General features: G+C 40.2%; 1 protein-coding gene across 1 annotated transcript; it reads left to right on the top strand.

Moving 5' to 3' along the window:
• Positions 1-221: 221 nt before the first annotated feature.
• METTL21C (methyltransferase like 21C) lies at positions 222-11,255 on the top strand. Its single transcript, XM_024194173.3, has 5 exons — positions 222-565; positions 4,088-4,251; positions 7,313-7,455; positions 9,803-9,920; positions 10,468-11,255. The coding sequence occupies exons 2-5, from the start codon at positions 4,098-4,100 to the stop codon at positions 10,860-10,862; spliced, it is 810 nt and encodes a 269-aa protein (XP_024049941.1). The 5' UTR covers positions 222-565; positions 4,088-4,097; the 3' UTR covers positions 10,863-11,255.
• The last annotated feature ends 125 nt before the right edge of the window (positions 11,256-11,380 follow it).

The raw sequence follows: 11,380 nt of genomic DNA, 5'->3' as shown, positions 1-11,380 counted from the left end.
ACCTCCTGGCTCCCAGAAAAAGTGGGGGGTAAGCCCTACAACTCCCCCAGCTATAATATCTTCTAAGAGGGGCCCTAAGACTTAACCTTTTCCTGGAAGCAGGATCTTCTGTGCCATGTGACCTTCTCTCTCTCTGTTTGGTCTGCTGCCAAATGGCTGCACATGTTATTTGTGTACCAGATAGACCATGTTAGGCTGTTTGGGTCAGGACGGCCGTAGACAATGTTAAGACTTGGAATAGTTTCAAACTTCTAAAAATTAAAAACCATAAGAAAGGCATCGGCAGAATTTGAAGAGATTGATTCAGTTTTTGACATGTGTACATTTTAGGAACTCCCGAAGTTAATAGAGGTTTTTATTTTGTTCTGCATATGTGAAAAAATTTAGTGTAACACAGTAAGTTCTTAGAGTGCTGTTTGGTAATGCTACCCTAAATAGACTGCACTCCTACTGGCTGGACTTTGTGAACAGAGAATTAATCCTCCCAGGTGCATGTCTGTATAAAAATCTTTAGGGTGGTCTGGGAAGATGCACAGGAAACTTCAAACTCACTCTGCTAAAGAAGGTAATGATACAACTATTCTTCAACTAACATTGTTTGGAATGTATCTAAATACTCCTATGATAGCAACTAACAAGGAATGTGTTACATTTATTTATTTAATGCCTTTTAAAATTTGGAATTGTCTGACGTTATCATTGGTCAAAAGAATTAAGTTTTCTGAATTACTGACAAATGTAGCATTGTTTCAATGAGATCACTGCGTCAGTAATGATGGCAAGTTATTTTCCAGCTATGTTTTCCCCCCCAATATACTCAAGTATCCGCCAGGAGGTCTATCATAAAAGTAAAGTCTCCCAGGATTTATTTGGGACTAGATTTCTCTCTCTAAGAACATTATTTATTATTTAATGCAAGAGAGCTTGATTTAATTGCATGGGCATTTAACAACTAATGTTTTTACCCGTGTTTGGTATGTGAAGTCCTAACAGAAAGAGCTAAATTTTCAAGGAATAATATATAATAATCCAACTGCATTTCTGCAAGTGCAACTGGCAGTGGGTTTTGACTGATGAAATGCAGTCCTAAAACATGCTAGCGTACAGATTGATGCACAAAAGTTTCAGATTAAAAAAAAATCTGGGAAGGGTTGTGTTCACAACTGAACACTGGTCAACGCCATGTTGCTCCTTCATCTACATAATCATCTTATTTGTATTTTCATTTTGTTAACAACGGGACATTTTGTTAACAACAGGACTTTTAAATGAAAGATTGACAGGCAAAAATGATTTCTACTGAGAACAAACTGTTACCTTAAGATTTATCCACCTCACGAATATCCCCCTGGTAGCTTCTTCAATATTTTACAGTCATGGTAGTGATGCTAAACATGGTCAAGCAGGTACTTCCATTATAACTCCATAGAAGACGACTTCTTTCCACCAGAATAATTATACTCTAGCCTGAAATCTCACAATTCCAACCGTAATTGTTGTAAATTGACTCAATGATAATTAAAAAGACTTTTAAACACTTCAGATCTACAAGACTTGAATTTAGCATTTGCCTATCTGATCACTTTGCAAAGAAATCCAGAAACAGATAGCAATGTGTAGAGCTGGTCAAAAATTTGTGGATGCAACTGTTTTCCATCTGAAAGTGCGGATTCAATGAAATCAGAACATTTTACAGGAACATCTCAATTTCAGCAAAATTTTTGACATGAAATTATCAATGTTTCATTTCAACTTTATTGACATCTGTTATATTATAATTTATAGCATGATGAAAATCAAAATGACACAGCTGAAATGAAATATTTCTGGATATTTTATTTAGTGAAAAATTCTCAGGTTTCAACTTTTCATTTTGATTCAGGAAGAAACAAAATTTCAAACTCTCAGAATTTCCCACGGGACTTTTTTTGACCAGCTCTACTACTGGATGTTGGGGAATTTGCACCAAGAAGCCGCATGTATTTAAATGTGAACATTAAACTGCACATTCAAATACATGTATTATGCATGTCACTAATGCAAGTCATCTCTTCAGTCTTTCAGTTCAAACACACAGTATCAAATAGAGGCAAACTTAAAAGCGCTAATGATTTCCGAATTAGGAAAAGACACTGGTGCCTCTTCTATTCTTGACTTACTCCTTTTGTGTTAAAAAAAAAAAAAGGGAGCACATTCAAGGCAAGGAACGTAAATACACAATCTACATTAATGCAACACTAAGGTTGGGATTTAACATGCACAAAATTCTGAAAATCTCCCAAAGCGGCCACATGGCATACAAGGTATTTAACAGGAACACGCTACCATGTATTTGCAAATGAGCTGAGACTTACGCTTTCTACAACTAGGATGTGCATTCTGTCTGCCTCGTGTTTAAAGTCTCAGGCACAATTTTGGAATAGTGTAGCTTTTTAAATATAATTATTGTGGCATTATTAAGCCTATGCTACTAAAATACCTGCATCTCTGAAAATTATAAAACCAAATCCTTGGTGTAGTCTGTACCAAGTTAAAAATAATTAAACACTCTTTTTAGTACATAAAACATCATCACCATAATTTATGGAAGTACATTTGGTGGCTTTTTTCTTTTTAAACTTTGCAGACAAAATGATATAAAATCTTATTACTCAGACTGAGAATTGCAATTTAAGTCGCTCTTACAATGAGTTACTAGCTACAGTATCTAAAGATTTGATCGACATAGATGTTTACTAGGACTGTATTCGTTATTGTATGATTTTTCACTGGTGATACATCATCAAACTGGAATTTTGGCCTGTTGCAGTAACATTTAGGCAATGAATGAATACAGCAAAGATATATGTATAGCAATGCTGCCAAGTTTTACTGTACACTGATGAATTTAAGCACATAATTAATTATACACATACCCATGTTTAGATGACTATCCCACCAGGCCTGCTTGGTTTTTGTGCTCTCATATCTTGCACCTTCTCCCACTGAAGTCACTGATAAAATTTCCATTGGCTTCAGTAGGATCACGCTTTCATTTAGGTGCAGTAGATTTTATGTTCCAAAGCACCACCAAATAAAGTATATACAAATGTAGTTGCTTGTTGAATTCAACATGCAATTGGTAGGAACACTGGACTTGCCATACTAATCAGAACGCTGGGCCTGCAAATTTGTTGCTTCCAGCAGTAGTGGCCACTTAGCTTATGCTTCTGGGGGAGGCAAGTTGTATCCCTCCTCCCTCCAAATTACACACCTAGTCAATTGTGCAACATGAAGGCTAATACTGCTTCGTGGTCTCTGTAGCAATCAGCTGAGATGTGATTATTTCTATTTCAGCAAATGTAACTACAGAAAATATTGGTCTTATTCTGGCTATGGACATGTGACAAGACCATTTTTGAAATTGGAGCTCCTGTTCAATGAAAGGGCAGTTTTCCGAAGCGAGAGAGATTACAGTGGACTTATTACTGTACTGGAGAGGTCAGGATACTTTCAGAGTGGACTGAGGCTGCTAAGAATGTGGCTACACACACACACACACGCAGAAAGGAAAGCTTCTAACCTGCAGCAATGTAATCATGGCAAAGTTTGCATCATGCCACCTCTGATTGTGATCATATTACAGTAGAACTTGTAAGTGGTGCAGGCTCAGACCTAATTAGTAGCTGGATGGATGGGAGATCTCCAAGGAAAACTGAGGTTCTGCAGGAAGTGATTCACTTGATAGCACTCCTCCTTCCGAATCAGTACAAAACCACTTCCCCTCTCTGCTACAAGACACAAAAGTGCTACCACAGAAGAGTTAAAATAGAAGCCCAGTCTGTGAGATCATTGAGAGTTCTCATGGCATTTTTCACAGGAATAGGAATGTTAGCCCTTGTATCTGGCCAGATCTGACCTCTGGTTATTGCATTCTACCTGCTTAAATTCCCACGGTTAGCAAAGATTCTTCAGTGTGTGTGTGTATGCCAGATATAGGATTGGTAAAGCACTTTGGGATCCTTCAATTGAAGGGAGCTGCATAGCTAAGTTATGTAGTGAACATAGTACCTTGTTACTTTACAATTTTTTGTTTTTCCTCCTTCAGCATTCCTGCTATGATCTCCACACAGCACCTGCCACACCCCAACGAAATTCAAAGAGCAATGGACTGCCCAAGCAAAGAGAAGGAGCTTAATGAACAGCAGTCTGAATGTCAGGATGGGTCTAATTGCCCTGACTATTGTCCAGCAACAGCAGAATCCAATTCAGGTTGCTACTTAATAATAAAAACTATGGCATGCCAGCAAGTTGTAGAATATTGGATTTTCCTAGGTACACAAATCCAAAAAGTCACCCAAATAGCCCATTTTCATTCTGGACAGGATTACTCTCACTTCAGTTTTTTACTTGTTTCTTAAATGTCATTTTTTTCCCTTACAGGGCCAGATGTATAGCAGGGCTCAGCACACACCCGAGGCAGATTTTGAAAAGAGCTCTGCTCTTATTTAGGCATCTCACTGAAGTGGCTGGATGATCACTAAGAACAATGGGAGCTCTTGCCTGCTGAGCTCTTTTAAAAACCTGGCCCACAGCCTAGATGGCCCTTGAACCTTTTTTTTTTTTTTTTTTTTTTACCATTCCCAAAACTGGGACTAGCTAAAAACACAAAGTAAAGTATAAATTGCAACATTTGAAACTGACCACTGGAAAATAGGAATATTTTGCTCTGTGTTTTGCGGAAGAAAACACGACAGTCTACTTCTGTTCCAGACAGTTTTCTTGAATGTGTGATAGTTCTTGGCATTACACTATTTAACATTTTTATCAATGTCCTGGAAGAAAACAAAGTAATCACTCATAAAGTTTGCATATGACAAAAATAGGGGGAGTGGTAAATCATGAAGAGGACAGGTCCCTGATACGGAGCCATCTGGATTGCTTGGTAAGCTGGGAACAAGCCGTATTAAAACTATATGCATTTTAATACGGCTAAATGGGACAAATAGGAACAGAGATTGTCAGCCATACCTACAGGATGGGGGGCTTCATCCTGGGAAACAGGGACTCTGAAAAAGATTTGGGAGTAGTGGTAGAAAATCAGCTGAACATTAGCTCCCAGTGTGACACTGTGGCCAAAAGCATTCGTGTGATTCTTGGATGCATAAACAAGGGAATCACGAGGAGTAGAGAGGTTATTTTATCTCTTTATCTGGCACTGGTGCGACTGTTGCTGGAATAGTGTGTCCAGTTTCTGGTGCCCACAATCCAAGATGATATGGATAAATTGGACAAGGTTCAGAGAATAGCCGTGGGAATGATTAAAAGGATTAGAAAACATGACATATAGTAAGAGGCTCAAAGAGTTCAATCTATTTAGCTTGATGAAGAGAAGGTTAAGGGCTGACTTGATTAGTCACTAAGTACTTATATGGGGAACAAATATTTAATAATGGGCTCTTCCATCTAGCAGAGAAAGGTTAACACTGGGGTGGGCAAACTTTTTGGCCCGAGGGCCACATCTGGGAATAGAAGTTGTATGGTGGACCATGAATGCTCACAAAATTGGGGTTGAGGTGCGGGCTCTGGCTGGGGCTGCAGGCTCCAGGGTGGGGCCAGAAATGAGGAATTCAGAGTGCAGGAGGGGGCTCCGGGCTGGGGTAGGGGTGCAGGCTCTGGGGTGGGGCTGGAGATGAGGGGTTTGGAGTGTAGGAGGGTGCTCCGGGCTGGGACCAAGGGGTTTGGAGGGCAGGAGGGGGATCAGGGCTGGGGCAGAGGTGCAGGGAGAGACTCAGGGGTGCAGGCTCCGGGCAGCGCTTACCTCAAGCGGCTCCTGGAAGCAGTGGCATGTTCCTCCTCCGGCTCCTATGCGGAGGCACAGCCAGGCGGCTTTGCACACTGCCCCGTCCGCAGACACTGCCCCTGTAGCTCCCATTGGCTGCGGTTCCCGGCCAATGGAAGCTGCAGAGGCTGCACTTGGGGTGGGGACAGCGCGCAGAGTAGAGCCCCCTGGCTGCCCCTACACATAGGAGCTGGAGGGGCCATGTCGCTGCTTCCGGCAGCTGTGTGGAGCGGCCCCTGACCCTGCTCCCTGGCTGGAGTGTCGGAGTAGGGCAAGCCCCAGACCCCGCTCCCCAGCAGGAGCTTGAGAACAGGATTAAAAAACAGCTGACCGGCCAGATCTGGCCCGCAGGCCATAGTTTGCCCACCCCTGTTATAACATGATCCAATGGCTGCAAGCTGAAGCTAGACAAATTCAGACTGGAAATGAGTCATAATTTTTTAACAGTGAGAGTAATTAATCACTGGATCAATTTACCAAGGGTTGTGGTGGAATCTCCATCACTGGCAATTTATAAGATTGGATGTTTTCCCAAAAGATATGCTGTAGGAATTATTTTGGGGAAGTTCTATGGCCTGTGTGATACAGGAGATTAGACTACATGATCACAACGGTCCCTTCTGGCCTTGGAATCTATGAATCCTGCACTATAGTTTTCTGCTTTTTGTCTTAGGATGACAAGATGTTTGTTCTTGTCACATTCCAGTATCATCAGAGGTAGAGCTGCTCATTTTTCAGTATTGTTAAGGATGACATTAGAAGGAAAGGCACTTTAACACAGCAATACTCTGCAGCTATTCTATGCTGGGCTGCGAGCTTGACAGATCAAATAGGACATGATGGAACCGCTGGGTTAAGATAGGAAAATGCAGTGTTTCAGATTCAGAAGATGACACTGTCCTCTGCATCCCTAGTTGAAACAATGCAACACCTGATGTCAGGGAACACTGTACTACTGGCAATGCTGACTTTTGGAAGATACAAAAATAGAGGTCCAAACTATCTGTGGTTTAAGAACCCAGTGTACTTCTGCCAGAATCAATGCTAGCCGGCTACCCTGTCCACAACTGTGCAGTTACACTAGCAACCTAAAAATCTCCAAATGGCTTCATTTAGATATGGTATTATCATGACTTGCAACCCCTGACCTGGTATACCTAAGTCTCAACCTGGTGACAGAAAAATGTATGCCAAAAGAGTGTCCTAAAATTCCTCACGAAGCAACCTATGTTGCTCCATGACTCACGGGAAAGGTTTTCTCCTTCACTTTGATTGACAGCAGGACCACCCACATTTGGGATCCAGGTCTGGCAACCCAGTGAATCATGGTGCGCATGATCAGCTCACTAGCAACTTTTTTAGAAAAGGCTGCAGACTCATTGTCTTGACTGCAGATAAGTCTTGTACATTTTCTTTTCCCAGTCATGCAACAAAACGCACGTATATGCTCCTATCTAACAAATAATACAGATATGATCTTTTCTCCCGCAGAATCACCAAGAATTCTTAAAATACTGCAGAAGTGGATTCCTACAGTTTCTCCCTATTTTGACAAGGAGCATTATTGTTATGCAGACCACCAGATCACTATTCAAGAATCATTAGACCACTTCGGAGCTATAGTATGGCCCGGTGTAAGTTTTACCTATGTACTGTAATCAAGTAGCAAGTTAAACTCTAAATTATAAAATAAATGTGAACAAATGGAACATTGGAGCTGAAGTGAAATGAAAATAATGGTCTTTGATGAACATCCCCATTGCTCACTTACTGTCAGGCTTCTATCACAGTGCAGAATGAAGGTAGTTAACGACTTTAACAAGGAACTCTGGCTTATGCCCCTCCTACTGCCACTTTGGGCCAGAAGAGCAGCTTCCAAAGGTGTGAAATGGGAACAAATGATTGAACTTTAAGTCCTCTATAAAACTGTGTACCCCTCTCCCTTTGAAGAGTGCAGGAAATAGCCGTTGCTATTGGTTGAGCATATAAATGAGTATGGGTGCAGATATTAAATCAAAGAAAGGAAAATTGGGAAGAAGTGTTGTGTTCTCTCAATAACTCCAGTCAGTCACTGTGGGGATGTAAGCATCCGGCAAGACACACGTGAGAACAGAAGAAAATAATATTGAAAAGATCCAGCATGCAGCATTTTATAGGGAATGGAAATTTATTTAGAGCAGAGTAGAGCAATCTCATCCCAAAATGAGCAAGTGTGGAGGCTTGAAGGTCTATTTAACTGACTGTATGTATGTAGACAAAACCCTTTCTACCCAGGATATTACCTGGGAACCAGGAAGTGTGTCTCATTGCTCACAGGTACTGTCCAATCAGCACCACTTGTGTTCCCCTCATGCAGCATTTGATCCACTATGCTATGGAAGATTTAGAGAACTTGGCTCCTTCACAATTTTATTGGAAGGCAAGCAACTGCTGAGAACTTTCTAACTTGCTCAGTTTGTTTGAGACAGAGGACTGGAGGGAAGTCAAGATTTATTTTATGCCACAGGATTTTTCCCTTCTTTTGTGGTTTGGGAAAAAAGTGCAAGACTCTCTTAGGACTTGTGAAAGTGTTCTAAAATACAGAAAAAGGGGGTGTTTATACTTTATCATAGGAAAGGCAGAAACATTCTTGAAGGGAAAAAATAGCTATTTTGGCAACTCATCTAATTTCTTTCACAGCTAGCTACTGGAAAAGCAAGCTTCGGTGCAGACGAAGCAGGGACTTGATGAACTTAAAAAGAGATGAGTTTGAAGACCAGTGAGAATATTGGGTCATAAGTGGTTGTAGCATGATAGGCTCAATGCTCCTAACCTTACACTATAGAATTCTTTCCCCAGATCATAAGTCTATGCTTTCAGGAAACAGTCTGGAGCGATAAGAGCATCTTGACTCCCCAGGACCTTTTTTGACGAGGATATACCTTTCATCACAGAGTCTGCCAGGTTTATAGAGTCTGGGTTTTGGGCGTAGAAAGTCATAGGCAAGGGGATTCAACCTGTTGACAAGCTGCATGTGAGAGTCATCTTTCAAGTCAGAAAATAAAGTTATCTTTGGTGTTGTGAGAATGACACTTACCTTCTCAGTTTATTTTTAGGATTGTTTTTGAGTTTAGAGAAACAACAAGGAGTCCGGTGGCACCTTAAAGACTAACAGATTTATTTGGGCATAAGCTTTCGTGGGTAAAAACCTCACTTCTTCGGATGCATAGAGTGTGTCAGTACATGGATGGGAGAACTCCAAAGAAAACATAGGTACTGCACAAACAGTGCTGGTGATTCATTAGCGGCACTCACCCATGATGAGTTGGTAATCAATGCCTCGGCATCATGTTACAAAACTGTGTGATTAGATGAGATGTAATACGGGGTTGTGATGGAGGAAACAAAGAGGTAGTTCAGTCACCAAGCCTATCTGCTCTTTGACCTCTGCTGTGATTGCTAAGAAGGCAACCAATTGTCGACTGTTTTACTGGTATGGTTCCATGACAGAACTCTGTCACTTGAACTGAAAGGTACCATTTGTCTTTTCCCTCTCTATAAAGTGGTTGGAATTATTTCATCATGCCTGCACTATGACTAATAGATGGGAGTCAAGTTTAGATCTGAATATCTAGAGTGACGGTGACTTTGTAATAAAATCTCTCCTTCTCCAGACTGATTATGCTCAGTTCCTACAGTAACTTAGAAGTCAGTAGAAAGCAACAAAACTGAGTGCCGTATAGATGTGTGTATTTCTAGGGAAACCCATATAAAAAGAAGCTGTTTGTTTTTACTTGCCTAATAATGTGGGTGTTTTTTGTTTAAAAAAAAAAAAGAGGACTAATCTTGTTCCTTTTTCCTAATTTGCTTTTGTGCTATATACTTGAATATGTTCAGTCTAGAAGTAAACTTATTAGAAAAATGTTTTCAATGATTTAATGAACTGCTGCATGGCCATTAGCAAATTAATGCTTTTTATGGATATATTTTAACTGTTCTTAGGCATTGGCTTTATCTCAGTACCTGGAATCAAATCAACAAGAGATCAACCTAAAAGACAAAAAGGTACTTGAAATTGGTGCTGGAACAGGACTGGTATCCATTGTGGCTAGTATACTAGGTTGGTAAATTCTGATTAAATTCCAATAATTCCACCTCTTCACCTTCAAATATATCAATTGTGAGGTGACAGCTAAACAATTCTTTGACATTGTAGTCAGTGAAATTATAACTAAAATTCAAACTTAACTAGCATTTATGACTTTGGCTCTCAAAATTCTGTCGGGCTTGTCTACACTGCCCCATAGTTTGGACTACAGGAGCACAAACAGAAGTGCGCACCAAAGTGCTACACCTTAACGCCCCCGTGTGGATGCTGTGGGTGCAGACTAAAAGGTCCCCAGTTTGAAGAGGATTATATTAACAGGAGCCTTTTAATTTGCACCTGTAGCATCCACATGGAGCACTTGGGGCAGTGGAGACATGCCCCAAAATAACAGTCCTTTATGGGTAGTTACCCCAATCCAGGAAATGGGTGGGCGGTGGTCTATTTATTGACTGAATGATGACCAGAGAGTTAACAACATATTCAAAATTGATAATTAGGGGAAAAACAGGAAGGTTTATAGAAAAAATATATACACTAATCATTTAAACATTCTCTTTAGGAGCTTATGTTACAGCTACTGATTTGCCTGAAGTACTTGAAAATCTCAAATTGAATATTTCAAGAAATACACAAAACATGAATATACACCAACCTGAAGTGAGGAAGCTGGTGTGGGGAGAAGACCTCAATGAAGACTTCCCTAAATCAACTCACCATTATGATTTCATTTTGGCAAGTGATGTTGTCTACCACCATACATCTCTGGATCCATTGCTAACAACAATGGTATATTTATGTCAGCCAGGGACAGTATTATTATGGGCAAATAAATTCAGACTCAGCACAGATTTTGAATTTTTAGAGAAACTTGGCAATATATTAATCGTTACACTTCTAGCAGAATTTCCAGAATCAAATATCAAGCTGATTAAAGCTACAGTAAAAGAGAATTAAGAGAAAACAATACAGTCACAGTTTTGATGCCCCTCAAAGTTTATGAGTTTCTAGTTTTTAGTACATAATGCACACTGAGTGCATTAATGTCCATAAACCTGTCCCTGAGTCTTTGAATTTTGCACTTCAATACATGAAAAATTAAGATGGAGGATAATAATATCAGGACACTTAACTGTCTGATTTGTCTCATAAGCTTAGACATGATTTACTCAAGCAAATCAATTTATTGCTGCCAGAGGGTCAGCAGTAACAAAACACAGCCAGAAGGTAAAGTTCCAAAATTTCAAATCAACTATTAGATCTAGCTATAGAGTAAACTCCTCGCTTAATGTTGTAGTTATGTTCCTGGAAAATGTGACTGTAAGCGAAATGATGTTAAGCAAATCCAATTTCCTCATAAGAATTAATGTAAATGGGGGGGTTAGGTTCCAGGGAAATTTTTTTCACCAGACAAAAGACTATATATTACACACACACACACACACACACACACACACACACACACACACACACAC

This window comes from Terrapene carolina, unplaced genomic scaffold (genome assembly GCF_002925995.2).
Source record: "Terrapene carolina triunguis isolate 2854851 unplaced genomic scaffold, T_m_triunguis-2.0 Scaffold21, whole genome shotgun sequence".
Taxonomy (NCBI): Eukaryota; Metazoa; Chordata; order Testudines; family Emydidae; genus Terrapene; species Terrapene triunguis.
Note: the sequence above shows the minus strand (reverse complement) of the source record. Positions and strands in the feature narration are given on the sequence as shown.

Excerpts from the sequence above, each read along its gene's own strand:
- METTL21C (XM_024194173.3), top strand. The coding sequence starts at position 4,098 with ATGATCTCCACACAGCACCTGCCACACCCCAACGAAATTCAAAGAGCA. Across the intron at positions 7,456-9,802 it reads GAGCTATAGTATGGCCCGGT|GCATTGGCTTTATCTCAGTA; the intron begins GTAAGTTTTACC and ends AACTGTTCTTAG. Across the intron at positions 9,921-10,467 it reads CATTGTGGCTAGTATACTAG|GAGCTTATGTTACAGCTACT; the intron begins GTTGGTAAATTC and ends CATTCTCTTTAG.